Source organism: Rutidosis leptorrhynchoides, unplaced genomic scaffold, assembly GCF_046630445.1.
Source record: "Rutidosis leptorrhynchoides isolate AG116_Rl617_1_P2 unplaced genomic scaffold, CSIRO_AGI_Rlap_v1 contig87, whole genome shotgun sequence".
Classification (NCBI taxonomy): Eukaryota; Viridiplantae; Streptophyta; class Magnoliopsida; order Asterales; family Asteraceae; genus Rutidosis; species Rutidosis leptorrhynchoides.
This window is the reverse complement of record NW_027266879.1, coordinates 42,687-68,508: the sequence shown is the minus strand read 5'-3', so window position 1 is coordinate 68,508 and position 25,822 is coordinate 42,687. Positions and strand designations below refer to the sequence as shown.

General features: G+C 35.6%; 4 protein-coding genes and 1 pseudogene across 4 annotated transcripts; 4 read left to right on the top strand and 1 right to left on the bottom strand.

The window, feature by feature from the left end:
- Window positions 1-951: 951 nt before the first annotated feature.
- Window positions 952-7,103, top strand: LOC139885207 (DNA-directed RNA polymerase III subunit 1-like; annotated as a pseudogene).
- A 1,386-nt stretch (window positions 7,104-8,489) lies between these two features.
- Window positions 8,490-19,608, top strand: LOC139885192 (DNA-directed RNA polymerase III subunit 1-like). The gene is given in 28 exon segments (XM_071869132.1): window positions 8,490-8,539; window positions 8,634-8,763; window positions 8,847-8,996; window positions 9,108-9,282; window positions 9,962-10,146; window positions 10,240-10,349; window positions 10,447-10,546; window positions 11,238-11,450; window positions 11,533-11,681; window positions 11,758-11,899; window positions 11,985-12,125; window positions 12,388-12,576; window positions 12,791-13,016; window positions 13,798-13,891; window positions 14,022-14,256; window positions 14,382-14,573; window positions 15,249-15,347; window positions 15,844-16,047; window positions 16,187-16,453; window positions 16,904-17,051; window positions 17,395-17,546; window positions 18,017-18,172; window positions 18,251-18,364; window positions 18,471-18,556; window positions 18,891-19,095; window positions 19,222-19,350; window positions 19,352-19,425; window positions 19,557-19,608. Coding segments are annotated over 27 exon segments (4,098 nt in total). The 5' UTR covers window positions 8,490-8,539; window positions 8,634-8,652.
- Window positions 19,609-20,508: 900 nt separating this feature from the next.
- Window positions 20,509-21,862, top strand: LOC139885196 (uncharacterized). Its single transcript, XM_071869136.1, has 2 exons — window positions 20,509-20,631; window positions 21,767-21,862. The coding sequence occupies exons 1-2, from the start codon at window positions 20,509-20,511 to the stop codon at window positions 21,860-21,862; spliced, it is 219 nt and encodes a 72-aa protein (XP_071725237.1).
- Window positions 21,863-22,818: 956 nt separating this feature from the next.
- LOC139885193 (small heat shock protein, chloroplastic-like) lies at window positions 22,819-23,605 on the top strand. The gene is made up of 2 exons (XM_071869133.1): window positions 22,819-23,092; window positions 23,172-23,605. Exons 1-2 carry the CDS (start codon window positions 22,819-22,821, stop codon window positions 23,603-23,605), a joined length of 708 nt encoding a protein of 235 aa, XP_071725234.1.
- A 196-nt stretch (window positions 23,606-23,801) lies between these two features.
- LOC139885206 (uncharacterized) lies at window positions 23,802-24,269 on the bottom strand. Its single transcript, XM_071869146.1, has one exon. The coding sequence runs from the start codon at window positions 24,267-24,269 to the stop codon at window positions 23,802-23,804; it is 468 nt and encodes a 155-aa protein (XP_071725247.1).
- Window positions 24,270-25,822: the final 1,553 nt, after the last annotated feature.

Below are 25,822 nucleotides of genomic sequence, written 5' to 3'. Positions count from 1 at the left end.
CAATGCTGCATGTGGTTTCAAGGACTGTGTCACTAAAATCTGTCCATTCTGTCCATTATTGAAATCTATTACAGTTAAAATTTTATAAATTAATAATAAGAGGATCGAAAAAATTTATTAATTTAGAGAGTTATTAATTTATCGATAAATTAATAATTATTAATTTAAAGAGTTTTTAATCGATTCAACGTAATTTATATTTTTATATAAATTAAATAATTATATTGTACATACTAAATAAAAAGACAAATTAGTCTATGTCTCTTAAAATTACGTTACATCGAACTTTGAGACTTAATATAATTATACTGTGTTCTTATTTGGTGGCAATAGCTCTAAATAGACTTGAACTTTAAAAGAAAACAGCCAACTATTGAATCATATTTCAATAGAGTGTAATATATTTTTTTCAATTTCTATGAATTATTAATTTATGATTTTCTTGGGACAAAAAATTATAAAGAGATCTCCCGAAAAATCATTATCTTATTATTTTATCTAATTTTTTAATTTTTTACATTAACTCAAATCGGTACCGAACAAATTTATTATTTTAGAGAATTTATTAATTTACCGAATATTAATTTAAAGGTTTCTACCTAATCTCGTTCTATAGAGAGCAGAATCGAACCCAATCCAACAAATCGAATTAAAAGTTGATTCGATTTTATTTGAATCGATTGGAACTGTTTTGCCTACTAGTTACACGGTGGCGCAAGAGTAACTTCATGTAAATTTGATAAAGCCTGTGCCCAAAAATCACTACTCAGAGAGCTCAAGCCCGGAAACATGCAATCGGCGGCCGGTTGCAAAGTTTATATATAAACCAAACCTATTTGTTATATATACAAATTCATTCAAACACCTCTTCAATCCCGCCATTCTTCGAAATTCGATAATCTCTGTCCGAAACAACTATTCCTATACATGCACAAAACTCCATAGACGAAGATGCATCATCATCATCAATCGGAGCAGGTTAATTTCACCAAGAAGCCTTACATCGAAGATGTTGGCCCTCGTCAAATGTAATACTAGTTTTTTCCTCTTCTATGATTTTCACATTTACTCGTCATGTTTGTTTGTTTGTTTGTTGTGATCGTGTGTTGCTGATGTTGTTTGCAGTCAGAGCATTGCCTATTCAATGCTCTCCGAATCAGAAATAAGCAAAGCTGCCGAAGTTCAAGTGTACAAGGCAGCATATTTTATGATAAAAATAGGAAACCCTGACAAAGGCGGTTTATTGGATCCGAGGATGGTTGGTTCTCTCTATCCTTTTCACTTTTATGCATCTTCCCATTTATAAAATGTTGGATTTTTTATTGGTTGTTGTTCTATATAGGGTGCTGCTAATAAAATGTCTAGATGCGACAACTTCCCATGGGAATTTTACTGACTGTCCAGGTCACTATGGCTATCTGTACCTTGCGCTTCCTGTATTTAACGTTGGATACTTCAGCACTATCTTGGATGTTTTGAAGTGTATTTGTAAGGTAAGTAAAACGTAAATAATAATACCACTTGTTGTTTTTTGCTTGTTTAGTAGATGGCTAATATTTTCATAATAATAATAGAACCTCTTCTCAAGGACAGTGTTTTTCAGTCTTGCGCTCGTATCCTTCTTGACGATAAACTTCGTCTTGACTATCTAAAGACGATGAGAAACCAAAAAATTGAGCACCAGCGGAAGTGTGAAATGATGAAGACAATTGTAAAGAAGTGTAGTCAGATGGCAAGTGGTTCAGCGTTGAGGTGTTCTCGATGTGGCACTATCAATAGTTTGTCTTCTGTCTCTTCATGCTCAGAATAAATGGAATTATGCCTTTTCTTTTGACACTTGGTGTTGAATGCTTAATTCTATGCCTTCTTTCTATTTTGTCACTTGGTATTGAATGCTTACTATCCTGTGCTTTCGTAATAGACATAGATAGAAATCTGTATTTTTGAGTTCGTAATACGGTAATAGACATAGATAGAAATCTGTATTTTTGAGTGGTTCGTTCCGACCTAAATTGCTTCTCATTTCAATTTGTCTTATTGTTTTGGACATTGCTAGAAAGTAAAAATATCAATATCTAACTTAACGTATATATGCCGCTTCCCTTTGCATTACTTTTTTTCTTGGAAAGTTTCATGGATTTACTTGCATCTCTTTGCATTATGGATCGATATGGCTATCAATTGTTTGTCTTCTGTCTGATGAAAGTTTCATGGAAATTGCACTTTTTCAATCTTTTCTTCCTTTGTTTGCTTCCCTTTGTTAAAAAGCATGACAATCAATATGTGTACCTATCTTTCTTCTTCCAGGTAGTCTCTTTTCTTGGTTGTGGCTGTTTAAAGTTTAAATTTTTTAGTGTTCTCCAATTTTACTTGGTGTAATATTTGATTTTTTTGTACTCACTTTGGTTACTTGGACTTTTATTGATTTGTAGCTATGGTTAAGAAGGTTCCTCAAATGCTGGGCATTCTTCATGATCACTCGAAGCTTGATGAAAGTTTGAAAGAATATGGAGCTGCAATTTCTCACACAAAAGAATGTAATGGATCAATCACTATTCATTCTCATTTACTTCATCCTGTTAAAGTCCTATCCCTTTTCAAACGGATCCCTGATGAGGTACACCTTTTCACCCTCTTCATCATGTGTAAATCTGTAAACAAAAACAAAAAAATGTATCTCCAAATTGATCTTTGTTGGATTATGTTTCAGGACTGTGAATTGCTTTATCTCTCTGACAGACCCGAGAAGATGATTATAACCAATATTGCTGTGCCCCCTATAGCTATTTGCCCTTCTGTTATTATTGATGACAAAAAAAGGTTCTTACTTTTTCTGTAGTCATCAAATTCTTTTTTCTCTACGTTAACATCACTATTATTTGTAAATTATGCTTAAACTACAGTGAGGTTGAAATTAATAATCCAAGCAAATACTTCCCTCCAAGGGGAATTACATGAACCGAGAGGTATTATTCAGCGCTTGAAAAGGAAACAAGGGCGCATTCGTGGGAACTTGTGCGGAGAGCGTGTTGAATTTACTGGTCGAACTGTCATATCTCCGGACCCAAATCTGAAAATTACTGAGGTGCTTTATCATCCTACTTTGTGGTTCAATTGAAATTTGTGTCTTCTGTTTGTTTTAGACCTGATAGAGTTATGGGCTGTAGGTAGCAATTCCAATCCATATGGCTCGGATTTTAACATACCCTGAGCGCGTTTCTCGTCACAATATAGAGAAGTTGAGGCAGTGTGTCCGGAATGGATCTCACAACTACCCTGGTGCAAGGCTTATTGTGGATTTGGACGGTGGATCAAGGTATGTGACCTTTTACCCTTGGTGGTCAAATATTTCTGTTCTTCATTATGTGGGATTTAACATGATGACACTGTAGGGTTCCGAGTGGTGACTTTCGAAGACGACTTGCAGAAGATCTAAAATATGGCATGGTAGTTCACCGATATTTGGAAGATGGTGACCCTGTTCTTTTTAACAGACAGCCAAGCTTGCATCGAATGTCTATCAAACTGACCCAAGCAATAAGCAGAGTGGTTTTATTCAGCGCCTGAAAGGGAAACATGGGCGGTTTCGTGGGAACTTGTCCGGAAAGCGTGTTGAATTTACTGGTCGAACTGTCTTATCTCCGGACCCAAATCTGAAAATTACTGAGGTGCTTTATCATCCTATGTTGTGGTTCAATTGCAATTTGTGTCTTCTGTTTGTTTTAGACCTGATAGACTTATGGGCTGTAGGTAGCAATTCCGATCCATATGGCTCGGATTTTAACATACCCTGAGCGCGTTTCTCGTCACAATATAGAGAAGTTGAGGCAGTGTGTCCGGAATGGATCTTACAACTACCCTGGTGCAAGGCTTATTGTGGATCTGGATGGTGGATCAAGGTGTGTGACCTTTTTCCCTTAGTGGTCAAATATTGGTGTTCTTTATTATGTGGGATTTAACATGATGACACTGTAGGGTTCCGAGTGGTGACTTTCGAAGACGACTTGCAGAAGATCTAAAATACGGCATGGTAGTTCACCGATATTTGGAAGATGGTGACCCAGTTCTTTTTAACAGACAGCCAAGCTTGCATCGAATGTCTATCATGTGTCACAAGGTAATTACATTATTTTATATTTTCTTAAATTTTATCACATGAAAACTTAATTTTCTACGGTCTTATTCTTCTGCTGTATGTGTAGGCAAGGATTATGCCATGGAGGACGTTGAGATTTAATGAATCTGTTTGCAACCCTTACAATGCTGATTTTGATGGCGACGAAATGAATATGCATGTTCCACAGACAGAAGAAGGCCAGAACAGAGGCGCTTACCTTAATGGGGGTAGGGTTCATATTCACTTGGACCTATAAATAGCCATTGAACTGTTTGCAAACCTTACCTTATGTTCTGCTATATGGATGATGGCAAAGAGTTTGTTGATTTACCAACACCTGCAATGCTGAAGGTAAATATTGCTAACCTTGATTGTGTTGGCGCTTCCCAAGTTTGCTTCACTGATTAGCTGTTACTTATAAGTTATATCTCCTTTTTTTTATATGCACTTACTATGTTACCTTATGGAGAAAAGAGAGTTTCTGAGTAGTATAGCCGTCAATATGTTCTTTTGCAATCTTTACCAATTAAAAAAATGGTAATGTTCTTGGCAGCCCGTAGAGCTTTGGACCGGTAAGCAATTGTTTGGTGTGCTTATTCGTCCAAATGCAAGTTTCAGAGTATCTCTGAATCTTACACTGAAGGAGAAAAACTACTCCAAGATTACGAGAGAAGTTCGAGGGGAGAAAAAGGAAATAGAAACAATGTGCCCTAATGATGGTTTTGTTTATTTCCAGAATAGTGAACTTATATCTGGTCAGCTGGGAAAGACTACTTTAGGTGAGTTTCATTTCAAATTCATCAGTAGTGCTGATGCTGTTGCATGTTTTTTGTGGCCTTCTATGCGTTTTAATTGATATGGAATGTCGTTTTTCTGTAGCTATTTTTATTTTTAAGAATCCAGGGGTGATTTTTTTCGGAACTCATGTAGAGAATAAAGAGAGCATTTATCTGATATCTATTTCATCCTAACATACCCTTTTTCTAATCCATTATTACTTTTCTTGTGTCCCGATCCTTCTCCAGGAGTGGGTAAGATGGCCATCATTTCAATAAGGAACCTTAATTGTTTGTTGGATGTATACTTGTTGCTCGTACTAGAGTTTCTTTATTAGAGGTTTCAGCGAAGTTTCTTTTGTTTAGAAAGTCTATCAATGAAAAGTCTTCATTCCTTTTAATTACCTAAGTGTTTCATATTCCTCTTTAGTATCAATTAGCTTGTTCAATCTGTCTAATACGATTCTCTTTTGGTCCTTAGAGATTACTTGGCAGCAGCTAAGTTCAAAATATGGAAGACTCATACGCCAAAACCTTCAATAAATGTTTGTTGTCTAGACAAGAATGATAATAGAGTAAACTGAAATACACATTATCACTGTTGTGTTTATGATTATCTAATTCGGGGCATTCTTTCATTTTGTTTTGTTTCTGCATGATCCAATTGTTCATCTTTTAAGCTTCACTTATTTTTTTTATTTTTTGGCTGTGTATTCTATGTTGGTCTCAGTGTTTATCTTTAACAGTAAGGTGGAGATATATTCTTGGGTTATCATGTAGATTCTGTTATTGCAGGAAGCTGGAATAAGGATGGGTTATACTCGATTCTTTTGCGGGACTATAAATCACATGCTGCAGCCGCTTGTATGAACCGACTAGCGAAATTGAGGTAACTTTCTACAAAATTGTTTTGCTTCTTAATATTGAAGCGATGTTACTTCTGAATAGTCACCAAAACCTTTATGTGAATGTGCATAGTATTATTGGCTGTGAACGTTGTCTCCATGTTTCAGTGCTCGATGGATTGGGAACCAAGGCTTCTCAATTGGGATGGATGATGTTCAACCAGGGAAAATACTGAATGATCAAAAAAGTGCAATGATTTTAGAAAGTTATTAGAAGTGTGATAATAAAATTCAGGATTACCATGCCGGAAAGCTAAAGTTACGGCCTGGCTCTAATGCTGTTCAGACACTGGAAGTTGAAATCACTGACATGCTGAATAAAATCCGATACAAAATTGGCACGGAATGGATATGGCCTTCATCCACTTATAACTCGCTTGGTCTAGTCTATAACACCCTGCTATGTTTGTAAATTACCATGATCTCATAATTTGGCGTTTTCTTTTCTGTCGGCATTTTCCGGTGGTGTACAGGATTGCATTGATGGATTATATTGGAGAAACAGTCCCTTGATTATGTCTCGGTGTGGGTCTAAAGGATCTCCCATCAACATTTGCCAAATGGTTGCATGTGTTGGTCAGCAATCTGTTGGAGGTCGTCGTGCTCCTGATGGATTCATGGATAGAAGTCTCCCTCATTTTCCTAGGCTATCAAAATTTCCTTCTGTGAGTTGAATCTTCCTATTGGTACTCTTTATTGTCCACATCCTATTTGCTGACCCCATAAAATGGAAAAATAAAATACTGATTCTTCTTCTTTCTTCAAACATTAGTGATACTTGCATTCATTGCTTCAGTTTGTTTGAACCATTTTAAATTTGTAATGACCTGATTAATCCAGTTTCCAACAGCTCAAGTTGCTGGTTGCTTTTCTTATGTGGTGACACTGTTTAGTAGATGATTTAATTCTGTTTGGATTGATAAACTATCAACTCTACCCAGTAGCTATATATGTTCTATGTGAAATGTATATTAATTGTTTTGTTTTATGAGACCATATTGAACTTGCTTCATTATGTCTCTCTCTCTCTCTCTTTTTTCCCTCCCTGAAATATTGCAATGAGTGCATCTTAATAGGTTGATTTGCAGTAAAATATTGTAAAAGTTTACTTGATTGAATTAAAATAATAGAACGTCAGAGCACCATAACATACTAGCTAATCGGTTGTTTTTTTATTCTCATAATATTACGTGAGTTATTCTCTATAGCTAAGCTAATAAGTATTTTTTTTTTCTTCTACAACTGAATGTCATAATGTTTATGCAGGCTAAAGGCTTTGTGTTGGCAGGGAGTAAAAACTGTTGAGAGAACAGTTATTGTTGAGAAGAAGGACCAGAATGGAAAAGTCCCAAAGTGGCAATTATTGGTTGAAGGGTTAGTTTCCACTTTAAACCTGTGCCATTCTCATACCTGTTTTGAAAATTTGATCACCTGATACTACAAGAATCCAAGGTTCTGTTATTATCTACAACTCAGTCTGAATATTGTCTGTCAGTTGGAAAGACAATTTGACTTGCTTATACTACTTACCTATTGCAATATTAATGTACGCCCGTTGTATCAACCAAAGTATTGTTCGTATTTACGCATACAAATGTAACAACTGTTAAACTCTGTACTTGGTCTTAGCTGACTTTTATTTTTGGAGCCTTAGTTCTATATTAATTAATGATGTTTCGGCTATGATCTTTGTTGTCTAAGTATTTGGGCTGACCCTCATGGATACTAGCAAGTTATTTACCGACTTCTCAAATTTAAATTTTATATTAAATTTCTTTTAATTTAAATCTATCGAATTTTGAAATTTATGCAATTTATTTATACTAGTATTCATCAAAATATGATGATATTAATTAAAAAAAAAATGGTGATATTGCTTTTGCTTGTGGTTTCAAGGATTGTATCACTAAAATCTGGCCATTATTGAAACCTACTATATATAGTCTATGCAACTGTGTTTGTCTATGTAACTTGATGAACGTTTTGCCTCAAGTAACATGACCTCTAGCCTACCTGAGATTCATTCTAGAAAAAGATATCTAATGATCACTATGAACATATCACGGGATAAAATCATTTTTCTTCGTAAATTAAAGGGTCTCAAAGTTTAAACTCTAACCCCACACCGGGTTTAGTCCGGGATTTGAGTCGAACAATCTGCACACAAATGATTTTATGTAATAAAAAAGTTTTAACTTCAACCACCAACCGGAGACGAGGGAAGTAAAACATAGTTGTGGAAAGAAGTAAACAAAGTGTGTAGACAGCAGAATCCAAACCCAATAAAACAGATCGATTCAAAGGTTGATTCGATTGGAATTTGGAACTGTTTTGCCTACTACTTTTTTTTTTTTTTGAAGTGATATGCCTACTACTACTAGACTACTAGTACTACTTACACGGAGGCGCAATAGTAAGGGTAAATTCGTCTCTTCCTGTAAATTTGATAAACCCTGTGCCCAGAATCATTACTCAGAGAGCTCAAGCCCGGGAAATTACAATCGGCGGGCGGTTTCCACTATCTTTCCTGTTTGTTACATTACATACAAATTCACTGAACCCTATACAATTGAACAAACACCTGTTCGATCTTCGAAATTTGATCATCTCTGTCTGAAACAACTATTCCTATACATCCACAGAACTCCATAGACGACGATGCAGCATCATCATCATCATCAATCGGAGCAGGTTAATTTCACCAAGAAGCCTTACATCGAAGATGTTGGCCCTCGTAAAATGTAATACTAGTTTTTTTCCTCTTCTATGATTTTCACATTTACTCGTTATGTTTGTTTGTTTGTTTTGATCGTGTGTTGCTGATGTTGTTTGCAGTCAGAGCATTGCCTATTCAATGCTCTCGGAATCAGAAATAAACAATGTTGCCGAAGTTCAAGTATACCAGGCAGCATATTATGATAACACTAGGAAACCTCACAAAGGCGGTTTATTGGATCCGAGGATGGTTAGTTCTCTCTATCCTTTTCACTTTTTTGCATCTTCCCAGTTATAAAATGTTGGATTTTTTATTGGTTGTTGTTCATATAGGGTGCTGCTAATAAAATGTCTAGATGCGACACTTGCCATGGGAATTTTACTGACTGTCCAGGTCACTATGGCTATCTTTACCTTGCGCTTCCTGTATTTAACGTTGGATACTTCAGCACTATCTTGGATGTTTTGAAGTGTATTTGTAAGGTAAGTAAAATGTAAATAATAATACCACTTGTTGTTTTTTGCTTGTTTAGTTGATGGCTAGTATTTTCATAATAATAATAGAACCTCTTCTCAAGGACAGTGTTTTTTCAGTCTTGTGCTCGTACCCTTCTGGACGATAAACTTCGTCTTGACTATCTAAAGAAGATGAGAAACCCGAAAATTGAGCACCAGCGGAAGTTTGAAATGATGAAGACGATTGTAAAGAAGTGTAGTCAGATGGCAAGTGGTTCAGCGTTGAGGTGTTCTCGATGTGGCGCTATCAATAGTTTGTCTTCTGTCTCTTCATGCTCAGAATAAATGGAATTACGCCTTTTCTTTTGACACTTGGTGTTGAATGCTTAATTCTATGTCTTCTTTCTATTTTGTCACTTGGTATTGAATGCTTACTATTATGTGATTTCGTAATAGACATAGATAGAAATCTTTATTTTTGAGTTCCTAATACAGTAATAGACATAGATAGAAATCTGTATTTTTTAGTGGTTCGTTCCGACCTAAATTGCTTCTCATTTCATTTTGTCTTATTGTTTTGGACATTGCTAGAAAGTAAAAATATCAATATCTAACTTAACGTAGATATGTTGCTTCCCTTTGCATTACTATTTTTCTTGGAAAGTTTCATGGATTTACTTGCTTCTCTTTGAATTAGGGATCGATATGGCTATCAATTGGTTGTCTTCTGTCTCATGAAAGTTTCATGGAAATTGCACTTTTTCTATCTTTTCTTCCTTTGTTTGCTTCCCTTTGTTAAAAAAGCACGACAATGAATATGTGTACCTATCTTTCCTCTTCCAGTTAGTCTCTTTTCTTTCAATCTGTAATGCAATTTTCTTGGTTGTGGCTGTTAAAGGTTTAAATGTTATAGTGTTCTCCAATTTTACTTGGTGTAATTTGATTTTTTTTTTGTACTCACTGTGGTTACTTGGACTTTTATTGATTTGTAGCTATGGTTAAGAAGGCTCCACTAATGCTGGGCATTCTTCATGATCACTCGAAGATTGATGAAACTTTGAAAGAATATAGAGCTGCAATTTCTCACACAAAAGAATGTAATGGATCAATCACTATTCATTCTCATTTACTTAATCCTGTTAAAGTCCTATCCCTTTTCAAACGGATCCCTGATGAGGTACACCTTTTCACCCTCTTCATCATGTGTGAATCTGTAAACAGAAACAGAAAAATGTATCTCCAACTTGATCCTTGTTTGATTATGTTACAGGACTGTGAATTGCTTTATCTCTCTGACAGACCCGAGAAGATGATTATAACCAATATTGCTGTGCCCCCTATAGCTATTCGCCCTTCTGTTATTATTGATGACAAAATGAGGTTCTTACTTCTTCTGTAGTCATCAAATTCTTTTTTGTCAACGTTAACATCACTATTATTTGTAAATTATGCTTAAATTGTCTGCCTTTTCGTCCAGCAATGAAAATGACTCTACTGAGAGGTTGAAATTAATAATCCATGCAAATTCCTCCCTCCAAGGGGAATTACTCGAACCAAGCAATGTATTCAGATGTCTGGTATAACACTGTATTCAAGTTCCCATATTCTCTTGTTATACTTTATTGACCTTTATTATCATCGAGTTGATAACTAGTGACTCATCCATTTCATACTTAATGATACACCCATATACGTGGTTTCTGTATTCCACGTGTCTTCCCCGTGAAATAACTAAATAAGTTTGCTCGACGAGGCTTCCGAAAAAAAGGAAGAAAAACGAGATTCATGGTATATGCATTTGAGATGTTGCTGTAATATGAACCAAATCTGCTGCAACAAGTCCGTCGTCATCCTTTTTTTTGTTTGATGCAATCTGATTTGGTATCGAGGGAGGAAAACGAAAGCACTTCTTGGGTTTCTTCCACTTTAGTTTGTTTGTTTTTTTTTTTTTTTTTTGCCTCTCAAATTTTCTAACATCATGTGGGGAAAAATTGCAGAAAGCACTTCACGTGTTTCTTCCCGTTTATTTAGTTTCTCTGGATCCATAAACCTTTTTGAAAATGATGGTTATGGTTGTGATTATTTTGTATTTTATTTTTCTTTAAAAAATAACATGCTTATTTTCCTTATATTATATTTTTGGTTTGGATGTAGTTTGCCTTTTTCTCCTTTCATGTAGCTTGTCATGGAATTATCAATCTTTATTCTGTAATATTTTTGTTGCTCATTTATAAGGATTAATTTAGGTTACTTGCTATTCATGGTTAGGCTGGTTGGGAGTTGCTACAAGCCGAAGTTGCATTGTATATAAATAGCGATGCACGTAATGTCAATCAAACTGACCCAAGCAATAAGCAGAGTGGTTTTATTCAGCGCCTGAAAGGGAAACATGGGCGGTTTCGTGGGAACTTGTCCGGAAAGCGTGTTGAATTTACTGGTCGAACTGTCATATCTCCGGACCCAAATCTGAAAATTACTGAGGTGCTTTATCATCCTATGTTGTGGTTCAATTGCAATTTGTGTCTTCTGTTTGTTTTAGACCTGATAGACTTATGGGCTGTAGGTAGCAATTCCGATCCATATGGCTCGGATTTTAACATACCCTGAGCGCGTTTCTCGTCACAATATAGAGAAGTTGAGGCAGTGTGTCCGGAATGGATCTTACAACTACCCTGGTGCAAGGCTTATTGTGGATCTGGATGGTGGATCAAGGTGTGTGACCTTTTTCCCTTAGTGGTCAAATATTGGTGTTCTTTATTATGTGGGATTTAACATGATGACACTGTAGGGTTCCGAGTGGTGACTTTCGAAGACGACTTGCAGAAGATCTAAAATACGGCATGGTAGTTCACCGATATTTGGAAGATGGTGACCCAGTTCTTTTTAACAGACAGCCAAGCTTGCATCGAATGTCTATCATGTGTCACAAGGTAATTACATTATTTTATATTTTCTTAAATTTTATCACATGAAAACTTAATTTTCTACGGTCTTATTCTTCTGCTGTATGTGTAGGCAAGGATTATGCCATGGAGGACGTTGAGATTTAATGAATCTGTTTGCAACCCTTACAATGCTGATTTTGATGGCGACGAAATGAATATGCATGTTCCACAGACAGAAGAGGCCAGAACAGAGGCACTTACCTTAATGGGGGTAGGGTTCATATTGACCTGGACCTATAAATTTCCATTGAACCTCAATATTTATGTTTGATCTTGTTCATTATGCATAGTTTGAGAAATGATGTTCAAATTTGAATTTAGATATACCATTTCAGGTTATCTATAAATGATGTAAATAATGCTGCATTAGCATTCATAAAATTACATGCTTTGATAGAAGTGCAGGCAGTCTTGTGCGGGACTTATGTTTTTGGGTTGCTTCATTTGATTTGGTTACATTGTGTGTTTCTCAGGTTCAAAACAATTTATGCACACCAAAAAATGGAGAGATCTTGGTTGCTTCCACACAAGATTTTTTGACAACCTCCTTTCTCGTTACAAGGAAGGACACTTTCTATGATCGTGCAGCATTTTCACTTATGTGCTGCTATATGGATGATGGCAAAGAGTTTGTTGATTTACCTACACCTGCAATACTGAAGGTAAATAATCTTAAACTTGATTGCGTTGGCGCTTCCTTCTTTTGCTTCACTGATTAGCTGTTAGTTATATCTCTTTTGTTTGATATGTGCTTACTATGTTACTATATAGAGAAAATAGAGTTGCTGAGTAGTATTGCCGTCAATTTGTTCTTTTGCACTTTTTATGTTTGCAATATGTTACTTCCAATTAAAAAAATTACTATGTTCTTGGCAGCCCGTAGAGCTTTGGACCGGTAAGCAATTGTTTGGTGTGCTTATTCGTCCAAATGCAAGTTTCAGAGTCTATCTGAATCTTACACTGAAGGAGAAAAACTACTCCAAGATTACGAGAGAAGTTCGAGGGGAGAAAAAGGAAATAGAAACAATGTGCCCTAATGATGGTTTTGTTTATTTCCGGAATAGTGAACTTATATCTGGTCAGCTGGGGAAGGCTACTTTAGGTGAGTTTCATTTCAAATTCATCTGTAGTGCTAAAGCAGTTGCATGTTTATTGTGGCCTTCAATGCGTTTTCATTGATATTGGAATGTCGTTTTCTGTAGCTATTTTAATTTTTAAGAATCCAGGGTAATTTTTTTACGGATTTCATGTAGAGAATAAAGAGAGCATTTATCTGATATGTATGCCATCATAAAATACCCTTTATCTTATCCATTACTTTCCCTGTGTCCCTATCCATCTCCAGAAGTGGATAAGGTGGCCATCATTTCAATAAGGAACCTTAATTTTTTAATTGGATGTATACTTGTTGCTCGTACTAGAGTTTCTTTATTAGAGATTTCAGCGAAGAGTCTTTTGTGTAGAAAGTGTATCAATGAAAAGTCTTCATTCCTTTGTATCGCCTAAGTGTTTCATTTTCGTCTTTACTATCAATGAGCTTGTCCGATCTTTCTCATGCCAAATATTCTCTGTTGGTTCTTGGAGATTACTTGGCAGCAGCTAAGTTCAAAATATGGAAAACTCATAGGCCAAAATCTTCAATAAATGTTTGTTGTCTTGGCAAGAATGATAATAGAGTAAACTGAAATAAACATTATCACTGTTTTTTGTGATTCAACTGATGCGAGCCTCGATGCATTCTTTCATTCTGTTTTGTTTCTGCGTGACCCGATTGTTCATCCACTCTTTTTTGGTCGTGTATTCTATGTTGGTCTCAGTGTTTATCTTTAACAGTAAGGTGGAGATATATTCTTGGGTTTATCACGTATATTCTGTTATTGCAGGAAACGGGAATAAGGATGGGTTATACTCTATTCTTTTGCGCGACTATAAATCACATGCTGCAGCCGCTTGTATGAACCGACTAGCGAAATTGAGGTAACTTTCTCAAATTGTTTTGCTTCTTAATGGTGAAGCGCTGTTACTCGTGAATAGTCACCAAAAGCTGTATGTGAATGTGCATCGTATTATTGGTTGTGAACGTTGTCTCCATGTTTCCTTGTTTCAGTGCTCGTTGGATTGGGAACCATGGCTTTTCAATTGGGATTGATGATGTTCAACCAGGGAAAATACTGAATGACCAAAAAAGTGCAACGATTTTAGAAAATTATGAGAAGTGTGATCATAAAATTCAGGATTATAATGCAGGAAAGCTAAAATTAAGGCCTGGCTCTGATGCTGTTCAGACACTGGAAGTTGAAATCACTGATGTGCTGAATAAAATCCGAGACAAAATTGGCACGGTATGGATATGGCCTTCATCCACTTATAACTCACCTGGTCTAGTATATAACACCCTGCTATGTTTGTAAATTACCATGATCTCATAATTTGGCGTTTTCTTTTCTGTCTGCATTTTCCTGTACAGGATTGTATGAATGGGTTACATTGGAGAAACAGTCCCTTGATTATGTCTCAGTGTGGGTCTAAAGGATCTCCCATCAACATTTGCCAAATGGTTGCATGTGTTGGTCAGCAATCTGTTGGAGGTCGTCGTGCTCCTGATGGATTCATGGATAGAAGTCTCCCACATTTTCCTAGGCAATCAAAATTTCCTTCTGTGAGTTGAATCTTCCTATTGGTACTCTTTTTGTCCACATCCTATTTGCTGACCCCATAAAATGGAAAACAAAAATACTGATTCTTCTTCTTTCTTCAAAAAGTTAGTGATACTTGCATTCATTTCTTCAGATTGTTTGAACCATTTTAAATTTGTAATGACCAAGATGCTATAATGTCTATTGTGTTAAGTGTAAACTGCAAAAATATATTTTTCATTCAACCTGATTAATCCAGTTTCCAACAGCTCGAGTTGCTGGTTGCTTTTTTTAATGTATTGACATTGTTTAGTAGATGATTTAATTCTGTTTGGATTGATAAACTATCAACTCTACACAGTATCTATATATGTTCTATGTGAAATGCATATTATTTGTTTTGTTTTATGAGATATTGAACTTGCTTCATTATGTCTCTTTTTTTTTTTCCTCTGAAATATTTCAATGAGTACATTTTAATAGGTTCTTTTACAGTAAAAGAGTGTAATTTTCCATTAAAGATGCAAGAAAAAGTTTACTTAATTGAACTAAAGTAATAGAATGTCAGAGCACCATACCATACTAGTTTATAGGTCGATTTTTTATTCTCATAATATTCCGTGAGTTATTTTCTGTAGCTAAGCTAATAAGTGTTTTCTTTTTTTCTTTCACAACTGAATGTCACAATGTTTATGCAGGCTAAAGGCTTCGTTGCTAATTCATTCTATACTGGCTTAACTGCTACTGAGTTTTTCTTTCATACAATGGGTGGACGAGAAGGTCTTGTGGATACTGCGGTATGTGCTCCCTGTTTTTCTTTACATGGTGTTCGACAAGTTTTATGTTTTCCTTGTTTTTCTTATATCCAATAAACTTACTGAGGGTCTCCTCTATGTCACTATTACATTTATATGTCTTTGCAATGCACTTTTAAGTCGCAAGAGTTAAGACTTATGCTTCTGAAGCACAATCAGATTGTCAATATATTTTTTATAATTGAGCATGCCTTGAAAAAAAAATAAAAAAATAGATAATTGATCATGCCTTGATGCAAAAAAAGATCATTCCAAGAAATATAATGAACAAAGAATTCGAAATGTAAAGCATGCATGCTTGCATGGCATGGAGGAGACTGCAGTAGGGGCTCTAAAATATGCCTAAAAACTTGGCAGTAAAAGTTGTCATAATAAACTGGGACTTGGAGTTTACTGACTTCACTGTAATACAGGGTTGGTTATGTGACATGGAGTTAAAATTTTAACAAAGTTTATGCTGTTGTTCTGGCTGCTGCAGGTAAAGACGGCTGTTACGGGATACATGTCTCGTAGATTGATGAAGGGACTAGAAGACTTATCCATTAGCTACGACGACACTGTCCGTGATCAGAGTGGATTTATTGTTCAATTTCTTTATGGGGACGATAAGATGGATCCTGCTCTAATGGAAGGAAAAAATGGTATCCCATTGAATTTCGACAGGTTGTTCATGAAAGTAAAGGTATGTAATCTGCAGCTTGAGTTGCTTTCAGAGCTTTCCATTGTTTCCAACTCTTTACTTTCAGTCCTTTTTTGAAACAAATAACAAACAATTTTTACTCTTATATTCTTTGTCCTTATTTTTCATTTTGTGTCCTTAGGCTACATGTCCTCCTAGACAAGATAGTTTCCTCTCTCCCGAAGAAATATCCGAAAGGGCAGAGAAACAACTAGCTGAACATGATGCGACTTGTGGTGGGGGTTGCTCTGAAGCATTTAGAAAATCTTTGCTAGCCTTCTTGGAAAAACACAAGAAACAGTTAGGAGAAAAAATGAAATTGGTTGAAGGATCTGCTGAGGGAAAAGAATTTGGGATCCGTAGTAGCCTGGCACATAAAGTATGTGGTATCACTGAGAAGCAGTTAGAGGTAAGATAAGTTGTCACTTTAAATGTATTAGCTCAATGGTCAAACCTCTTTCTCTCTCTTCTCTATATATCTATTTGCATTGCAGCTTCTGTGTTCCCCATCCTGTTACAGTTGAAGTTTTAGAGGTTTAGCATGCTTATAGTTATAGATTGACTGGAAATACCAGTTTCTTAGCAAAAGCTACTGAGGCAGTTAGCACCATGCTTCATCTCATTCTTTCAGCAATTGCTAATTATATGTGACCTAAAAGCTATTCAATAAAATAGTAGACCTGTTGGTTGATTAATGTGTCCCTAAAATTTGGTTAACATATAACTTGGCATGGTAAATACTTTACTACAACCCTGAGTATGTGCTTTGACATGGACTGCGTTATGTTGTTTGCTTTCGCGATTTTGACGATAATCGATCTCGATCTAATTTAAGGATGCTTTACTATACTTGTTATAGGTTTTTCTGAGAATCTGTTTAAGTCGGTACCATATGAAAAGAATTGAAGCCGGCACTTCTATTGGAGCAATTGGAGCTCAGAGTATTGGAGAGCCAGGAACACAGATGACTTTGAAAACTTTTCACTTTGCTGGAGTTGCAAGCATGAGTATCCTTTGAACTATTTTCTTCTATTTCAATGATGACATATAATATTATCAGCATGTTACTTTCACCCTTCGTAAAGTGTTGTGTTACCACATTGCATGTTTATGCAGATAATTTAACATGGTTCTTTGTATAACTGAAAAGTTGAAAAAAAAAATGAGAAAGAAGAAGCTTAGAAATATTTGTTCTTTTAATGCTCAATTTTCCGTGCTCTTGCTATGGTTTAAGCGATCCTCTTTGTTATTAGCATTTATTTGAAATTTGCATCGAGTTCAATTATCATTGTTATTGCTGTTTAGATGCCATTTGCTATGTTTCCATGTGATATCCTAACCAATTTTCAGACATCACACAAGGGGTTCCCCGTATTCAAGAAATCATAAATGCCGCTAAAAAGATCAGTACGCCCATCATTACTGCAGAACTTGATCAGGCTGAAAGTGAGAATGCCGCTCGGATGGTGAAGGGGCGCATTGAAAATACAGTTTTAGGCCAGGTACATATGGCACCATTACTTTAAGGATCTATATTAATTCATTTCTTAATTACAACTTTCACATATATGATTCCATGCTTATACTTAATTTGCTTCTTACATTGTTTGATGTTAGTGGTTTGGTTGGCTCAAATCTTTTCAAGAATTAAAATTTCCGAAATTTTTCCTCTTAAGAGATGTAAATTCATTTTGGCACAAGAGGTGTCTAGATAATGAAATCTCACATGATCTAATTACAAACATGCAAGTTCCTAATAATTCTGTGGAATAATTGGTGCTATCATATATATATATATATATTTATTTCTAATTTTGAGAATTATGTCGGAGTTAGTTAGCCTTAGAAGTTTAAATTTTTAATAGCTGTCGTCAATATGGCAGCAGCTTATTAGAGAATTTGAAAAGGAAAGAAAAAAAGAACCGTCCAGGTCCGTCCATTGAACTGAATTTCCAATGGCATGCTGTTGCAGGTAGCTAAGAGTATCAAAATTGTGATGACAACAAGATCAGCATCTATCGTCATCACTTTAGACATGAAAATTGTTGAAGATGCGTGTTTATATATAGATGCTGATACTGTCAGGCAATCAATCTTAAGTACATTAAAAACCAAACTGAAGCCACAGGTGAGTTCCTTTGCTCGTGACTTTTGTATTTCGTGTGTTCCCACTGACACGTGGACAATGGCCATGTTTTATATGCAGAACATTAGGGTTTTGGAGAGAAGAAAGCTCGAGATTATTCCAGAAGCTGATAGGAGTAAAATTCATTTCGAACTTCATGCAATTAAAAATATGCTTTCAACGATTTTAGTGAAGGTACGGCTCCTCAGTTTCGTTCTCATCATTGATTACCTGTCATGTCTATCTTGTGGTTGGAGCTGAGCAGCTTTGTGTTCGTGATGTGTTGTTCAATAAATGGCAGGGAGTAAAAACTGTTGAGCGTACAGTTATTGCTGAGAAGAAGGACCAGAATGGAAAAGTTCCTAAGTGGCAATTATTCGTTGAAGGGTTAGTTTGCACTTTAAACCTGTGTCCTTCACATACTTCATTGTTTTGAAACTTTGATCACCCGATAACTACAAGAGTCCAACGTTCTGTTATTATCTACATGACTACAACTCAGTCTGAATATTGTCCGTCAATTGTAAAGACAATTTGACCTGCCTCCTTGGGTGTTTGGCCTATACTACTTTAGTATTGCAATAATAATCTTCGTGGAATGTGCAAATGCCAACTATCTGAATACAAAGAGATAATTTCATCTTCTGCGTTTAGAAAGTTTTTAATTTCCAGAATATTTCATGTAAAGTCATGTAATTATTTGTTTGTTTCTACTCTTTAGCACTGGACTGTTAGAAGTTATGGGTACAGAAGGAGTTGATGGATGCAAGACAACAAGTAATCATGTCTTGGAAGTGCATCGTACACTAGGAATTGAAGCTGCAAGAAAATGCATAATCGATGAAATAAGGCAAACTATGGAAAGTCATGGAATGAGCATAGACATTCGGCATATGATGCTTTTAGCAGATTTGATGACATTTAAGGTTAGTTATTTATTTCTGTCACTTGTACTAGTATATTCTATTCTATTCCATTCGTTTCTTTCTTTCTTTCTGGTAATATCATCATCTCAAATATTTGGTTGACCATTTTTTTGTGATTAATAACAGGGTGAAGTGCTTGGAATCACGAGATTTGGCATACAGAAGATGGGTAAAAGTGTGTTGACATTGGCTTCTTTCGAGAAAACGGCAGATCACCTTTTCAACGCTTCGGTGAACGGAATAGATGATAAAATAAGAGGGAGTAAGTGATTGCATCATTATGGGTATCCCTATGCCAATGGGCACCGGAGCATTGAAACTTAGACAAAGGTAAAACAAACAAAACAATATTTTTAACTCCGGCTCAAAATATATACATACATACATACATACTCTTGAAAGAAATCACCCTCTTCTTGACTGAGTAGTTAATTTTGACCTCAATCTTTATCTTCTTCCAGGGTTAACCAGCTTCCAGCTTTGACGTATGGCCCAGATCCTATTATGACTTAAGATAGATCAATCGGAGCATCGTCACAGTTTGATGGATCAACAGACAACACCCTGCCATCAGGCATTCTGGCTGAGCTCAGTATAGACATGAGTAAATGTGGCTCCTCTGTCCATAAATTAGAATATCCTGTGACTAAATTAAATTCCAACAATTCCCTTATCTATCAAATCGTTCTCCTGGCCCTTGGGATCTAGTTTCGTTTAGTTCCGTCTGTTAAGATATTAGGAATGACAAGAACAAATACAATTTGAAAACAAAATGAAACATAAAACCAAAAGATATAATTTTCTCATTCATGGGTACAAATACAATACAATCAATATAATGCATCCATGTTGTCAAGACCAATCCATCACACAAGAACCAAGTAATGACGATATATAATGCAACGTCTTATTTACTGTATTAGTATTTAATTTAATTATGTTGATACATATATTGATTCTATTTTTAACTAATTTTTTTTTTCCGCTACTAATTTAAGTGTCACGTTTTTTAATAAGGGACGGAGGGAGTATTCAATACACTATGTACAATCAATGTGCGTAGCTGGGCAATGAAGTAGCATGTCCAATGCTGATAATGATAGCTTAAGAGAACAGAGGTTCGGCTTGAGTGCTAATCTAAACCGAATTATGATGTTTGATTGACCTTTTTCAGAGTGAATCAAAACCAAGACAATACTAGTTGGTTCGATTTTACTATGATTAAACTTCTAAATTAGATTGAACCACCACCGGTTCATTTCGTTTGAAGCATGACGGAAAAATCAAATCAAATTAAAAATAAGGAGAAAATTACAGGGCGAGAGAAAATCAAGCTGATCAGAAGAAGAAGAGAATCCAATTCCAGACAGAGAGATAGGGAAGAGAAAGGAGGAGAATAAGAAAGAATAGGAGATGGGTTACGTATTCAGGGTTCGATTGTCTTCGTTCTTCGCGGGGGCTGCAACGGCGTCGTTTGCCGGTCTCTATGTTCTTTACAAAGATTACAAGGTTGCTCACGACGCCATCTCTAACCAGGTAAACAATAATTCATTCATAATCAATCAATTCCCCCCTATTGTGTGCAATCTATCTATCTCTCCTTCAACTTGTTGTTTTGTGGGTAATCTTTCAATTCCTTATTACGATGTGCCATTTGTCTTTTTGTAATTCCAAATGCTACATCGTTGAAGACTTTATGGGGTTTTCTCTGTTACAATGTACAGTGTGTGTGGAAGAATGGTTTTGTGGTTGATTTTTATTTGCCTTCGTGATGATTGAGTGTTCATGGGCTAGATAGAGAATACTAATTGGAGTTCTTGTTAAATTACTGAATATAGGAGTATTTGGTATAGAGGATTTTAGCTTCTTAGGAACAATGATCTACTGTACCTGTTGAACATTGATTTCTCTGAAGAGAAACTGAAATTGATTTCGAGTTTGAATCGACCTTCTGAGCTTATTACAACAATTTCACACTTGTTGCTTTTCTCTGGTTAGTTCTTTACCCAATACAGCTTATTATACTGTATTCTATAACTAACATTCAATCTTCAATTGTGCTTCTTCCAAATGTTTGACAGCCGAGCCTTGTTTCCAGATGTCCCCTACTTGTCAAGCTTCTTTGTACAGTTTTTTTTTTTTTTTTTTTAAGCTCTAAAGATTCTGTCTTTCTCTAATGATTGTACTGGTTGAAGTAAAACTGTTTGTCATCCCTTCAAAGTTTTGTTGCTAAAGTCTAAACCCTGTAGGTTACCTGAGGAATCTATTACCCGTCATGACTTTTGGAGTAATGTAGGATGCCAAGTAGCATATGAAAAAAGAGTAGGACATATGCTGTATGGATGGTCCTCCTGCAGTCTGGATGCTATTCGATATTCATGGACGAGAAAACCAACCTTATACGATGAAATATTCACAATAGCTTCAAACAATGCTGCATTTACTTTCATGTATGTTCCACATTGGATATCGTGTCATAAGCCAAAATGCTTTAGTCTACCTAGAAGAGTTTGAACTGTTAATATAAGAAAATCTTTCAATGTTTGTTCACATTCCATCTAGGAGGTTACCATCATCTCCAACTCTTCTGTAGATTTTATTATCTATTGATGTGGGTGACAAAACGTCTGAATCTCATGTAACCTTGATTCCATGTTCCTTATGGTTTCAGGTGAAAGGACTCCATGATTCACTCGATGCTAGAATCTCTGCTCTAGAACAATTGAGGCAAAGTGAAGCTTCACAACAAGTAGAAACATCTGAATAGATCCCTTGATAAATGCTTATGCTCTTTTTACTACTTTTATGACGCAGTTTTTCGAAACAATAATAATTACGACTCAACTGTCTTGTATCACCATATCCAATGATTGATTCTTTTGATACAATCAATCTGAAAATTCGTGTCCTTTTTTCCCCTTTCCTTTTAGTATATGATGAGAATGCTATTTGACATCTTGTTTCAGAGAATTGAATTGGATTTTGTTGCGGTATTTCTATGGATTTGTGGTGGAATGTAGAAGCGACATTGTAATCTTCATATCATTTCACCATACAAATAATATAAACATGATGCTTGTCCCAGGAGTTAGACTCCATTGTTGCACACAGCACCTTTACACATTTTCAAGGATAGTGAAGAACATAATTGAATAATGACAGAAGAACTGAAACCCTGTGTTCACACAATAACATTGCTGGTTGAGCTTGAATCATGACCACAAACCAGTTTTGCCATCCCCAAAAAATATGCTACTCTACCCTTATAGTTCTCTCTTCAGATTTGTGCATGCCTACATTTATGAGATGATTTATGGTAAAATTCAATCTAGAACTCTTTACACAATTGGACAAGGAAAAAAAAATCCTGATAATTGTGATAGAAATTTTAAAATTTTGTGATGTGGCAATGCTTTATAACAGTGAGTGGCCCATTCATTATCCAACACATCAAGATCCTTCCGGAAAGCACGAGAAAGTGTAAAGTAAAAAACAAAATATCAAGAAAACTTGGATAACGTTAGTGGAAAAAGACAACTACCTATGTATTTGGCTCCAGAATTTTCAAACAGATTCAAGACTCCTCTCCATGCTTCCACTCTCCTCTATAAATATGCATTTCCCTTCTTGCATTCTCCATAGATCGTCGAAACCTTCTGCAACAAACAAACATCCAACTTCAAATTCAATCTCACTAGCTTAAATCTCTGTTTTCCATCATTAATGGCTTCCACATTAATGTCTTTCTCATCTCCTTCTTCTTCACCATTGATGCCTAACAAGAATGGGAAAATGCAATTGAATCCGGTTCCCTGTTCTGTTTCATTTCCTAGGAAGACTGCTTCCAAGTTGGCAATGGTAAGGTGTGAGGCTCAAGGAAATGATCATCAGAAAGAGAATACCTCAGTAGATGTACACGTTAATAGAGGGAATACTCAAGTTGAAAGGAAGCCTCAGACTCGAAGGTCTACGTCACCTTTTGACATCTCGCCCTTTGGTAAGTACACAGACGGTATCTCTAATTCTAGAATTTGTTAATTATTTTTGGATAATCCTAAGACGTTTAATTTTGGCAGGTTTGATGGATCCACTATCTCCAATGAGGACAATGAGACAGATGCTAGACACGATGGACAGGCTATTTGAAGACACAATGATGGTCCCTCCTGGAAATAGGGATAGGTCAGCAGTTCGAGCTCCTTGGGATATCAAAGATGAAGAAAATGAAATCAAGATGAGATTCGACATGCCTGGACTCGACAAGGGTGACGTCAGGGTTTCCGTGGAAGATGACGTATTGATCATCACTGGAGAGCGAAAGAAGGAAGAAGGAGGAGAAGAGGAATCTGGGTGGAGTAGGAGCTTTAGTTCTTCTTACAACACTCGTCTTCAACTTCCTGAGAATTGCGACAAGGATAAGGTCAAAGCTGAGCTCAAGAACGGAGTTTTGTATATCTCTATTCCTAAGACTAAAGTAGAACGCAAAGTTATTGATGTTCAGATTCACTGAGAGTGAGAGAGAGCATCGTCTTGCTATGTATGCATACACAATCAGAAATTAAATAAATAAATATTTGTATTACCACTTGAAAGAAAACTGTCAAAAGTTAGCTTACAGAGCAGATTAACGCCACAAAATCTACTTTATAACAACAATGTCTAATATTTTTCTAGCTATAGAGATCTAACAAGGAAAGGATGATCATTCATTCAGTTCCTTCAGGAATTGATTCGAGTTTCGGCCTCCAATGACGATTCCTAGGAGAATCACCAGGATTTCTTCGTTTGTTCTGGAGAAGTACATCTTTCAATGATATTTTCTTGGTCAACAACCTTTGCAATTGGTGTTTCGTTATGACGACTTTAATCCTCTTGGCACTACCAACACGTGTAGGATTATTCGTCGTCGATTCGTCTAGCTGATGATCAAAGCTAGGAAGTATATAGTAAACTTCTCCAAGTTTTAACTCGTAATCGAGTGGTAGACGTACCGAGTCTTGTCTTGAGCATCCAACGCCAACAGGACAAGACGAGAAGCAATCATTTGCCAATATTTCCTTTACAAGAACTGGAGAGTTGAATTCTAACACCTTTCCGTCAAGTTTCACTACTTGCAAAACTCTCTTAGGTTTTGCTTTCTTCATGAATCCGTATTTTACGCAACAATTTCCCATTTTCGACAAAGGAGGAATTGTTGTTGCGAAGATGCAGAACAAAACCCTCTTCTTCTTATGTTGTTTAGAGACAGACATAACAAAAGTTAGAGGAGAGTAGAAGAAACAGATATGTGTTTGTGAATGTGTTATAAAGGAAATGACTCAAAAAAGTCATTTTTAAATCACTTTCTGTTAAAAAAAAGTAATAATTTAAAAATCTTTTATCTGGAAATTAAAAAAGAATTGTCAAAAGCACTCATACAAAGAGAGGTGGGTTAGTGGAAGGTGGCGCATTTGCAATGATCCATTATCGAATATATATTATATAAAGATGAATTATTTTGCCTCTTCATAAAGAAAAGATGAATTATTTTGAAGCTTGTGATTTTCAGAATAGATGGCTTGGAATACAAGATACCTTCTTTCTATGATCCCAGTATTTTGTTCCTACCTTCTAATCGGATCTTAAAATGGAAATAAAGATCCCTTTATTATAATTATGACCAGGTGTCTGAAATTAGTCAAATTCGTTTAAAACTGAATGCAGATTCAAGAAAATTACCGTCTAACAACTTATAAATGAATTGAAAATTTGGGATGATTTTTTGTTTCTGGTAATAAACCAGTATTTTTATTTCTTTTTCAATTACTAGTATTGTAATTTGTAACAGTCGAACTTTGTTTTGAAAGTTTTGTTGACTGCGATTTGACCCCTTTTTTTTTTTCAGAGTTGGATAAATGGACAACAAAGTAACGAATCCTTGGTCGTTAATCGTAATCTCTAGGATTGTCGTTTTGTATTTGCCCAGGAATAATAACTGATATAATTTGGTTTATTAATTTAACTAACATAAAGTAATATGAAAGCAGTTAGACGCTACTCCCTCGTGATAATAAATGTCACGTATATTTTTTGGATTCATCGAAAAGTGGATGTATCTTAGATAAAATTGTAATAATTTTCTCATAAATTACATTAATTTGCAAAAATACATATCATCAAATTAGCTGATCTGTCGACTCGATCCTAAGAGCACTTTTCATGTTTATCTGATGATGCAAGGAATGAAATTGGGTTCCTAGATAAACTTTTTCATTATTATTGTAATATTTATCCATTTTAGCATTTAATAGTAAGTTTATTAAGGAAATACAAGAAAAGTAATAAAAGGAAATTTTAGTGTGGAGAAAAGAAAGACAAGTGAAATTTGTTCACCTTAAAAAGGTAGAAGAGATCGGATATCATGGACTGGCCCATATGTCCAATTCATTTTTACAATGATTATTTGGGTTGGTTAGTTGTTGTAGTAAGTTCAACGAATTCAGTCAGCTTTCCATATTTGATTGTTTTTAAATCCCTTATTTTGCTCTTTAGTTGGTTGAGCTGCTATATTGAGCAGAGCACGACTAGATTGCGGATGTATTTTGTTTGATATTTTAAACATGTTCCGTTTCACTTCAAAATATTTCTAATATATACATCTAAATATATACATTTAATTGACTTTAGGTGTGTGTGAAAAGTGAGATGGAGACAACCCATATAGAAAGAAACAAATCAATTTCTGGCT

Excerpts from the sequence above, each read along its gene's own strand:
- LOC139885196 (XM_071869136.1), top strand. The coding sequence starts at position 20,509 with ATGGGTTACGTATTCAGGGTTCGATTGTCTTCGTTCTTCGCGGGGGCT. Across the intron at positions 20,632-21,766 it reads ACGACGCCATCTCTAACCAG|GTGAAAGGACTCCATGATTC; the intron begins GTAAACAATAAT and ends TTATGGTTTCAG.
- LOC139885206 (XM_071869146.1), bottom strand. The coding sequence starts at position 24,269 with ATGGGAAATTGTTGCGTAAAATACGGATTCATGAAGAAAGCAAAACCT.
- LOC139885193 (XM_071869133.1), top strand. The coding sequence starts at position 22,819 with ATGGCTTCCACATTAATGTCTTTCTCATCTCCTTCTTCTTCACCATTG. Across the intron at positions 23,093-23,171 it reads TTTTGACATCTCGCCCTTTG|GTTTGATGGATCCACTATCT; the intron begins GTAAGTACACAG and ends TAATTTTGGCAG.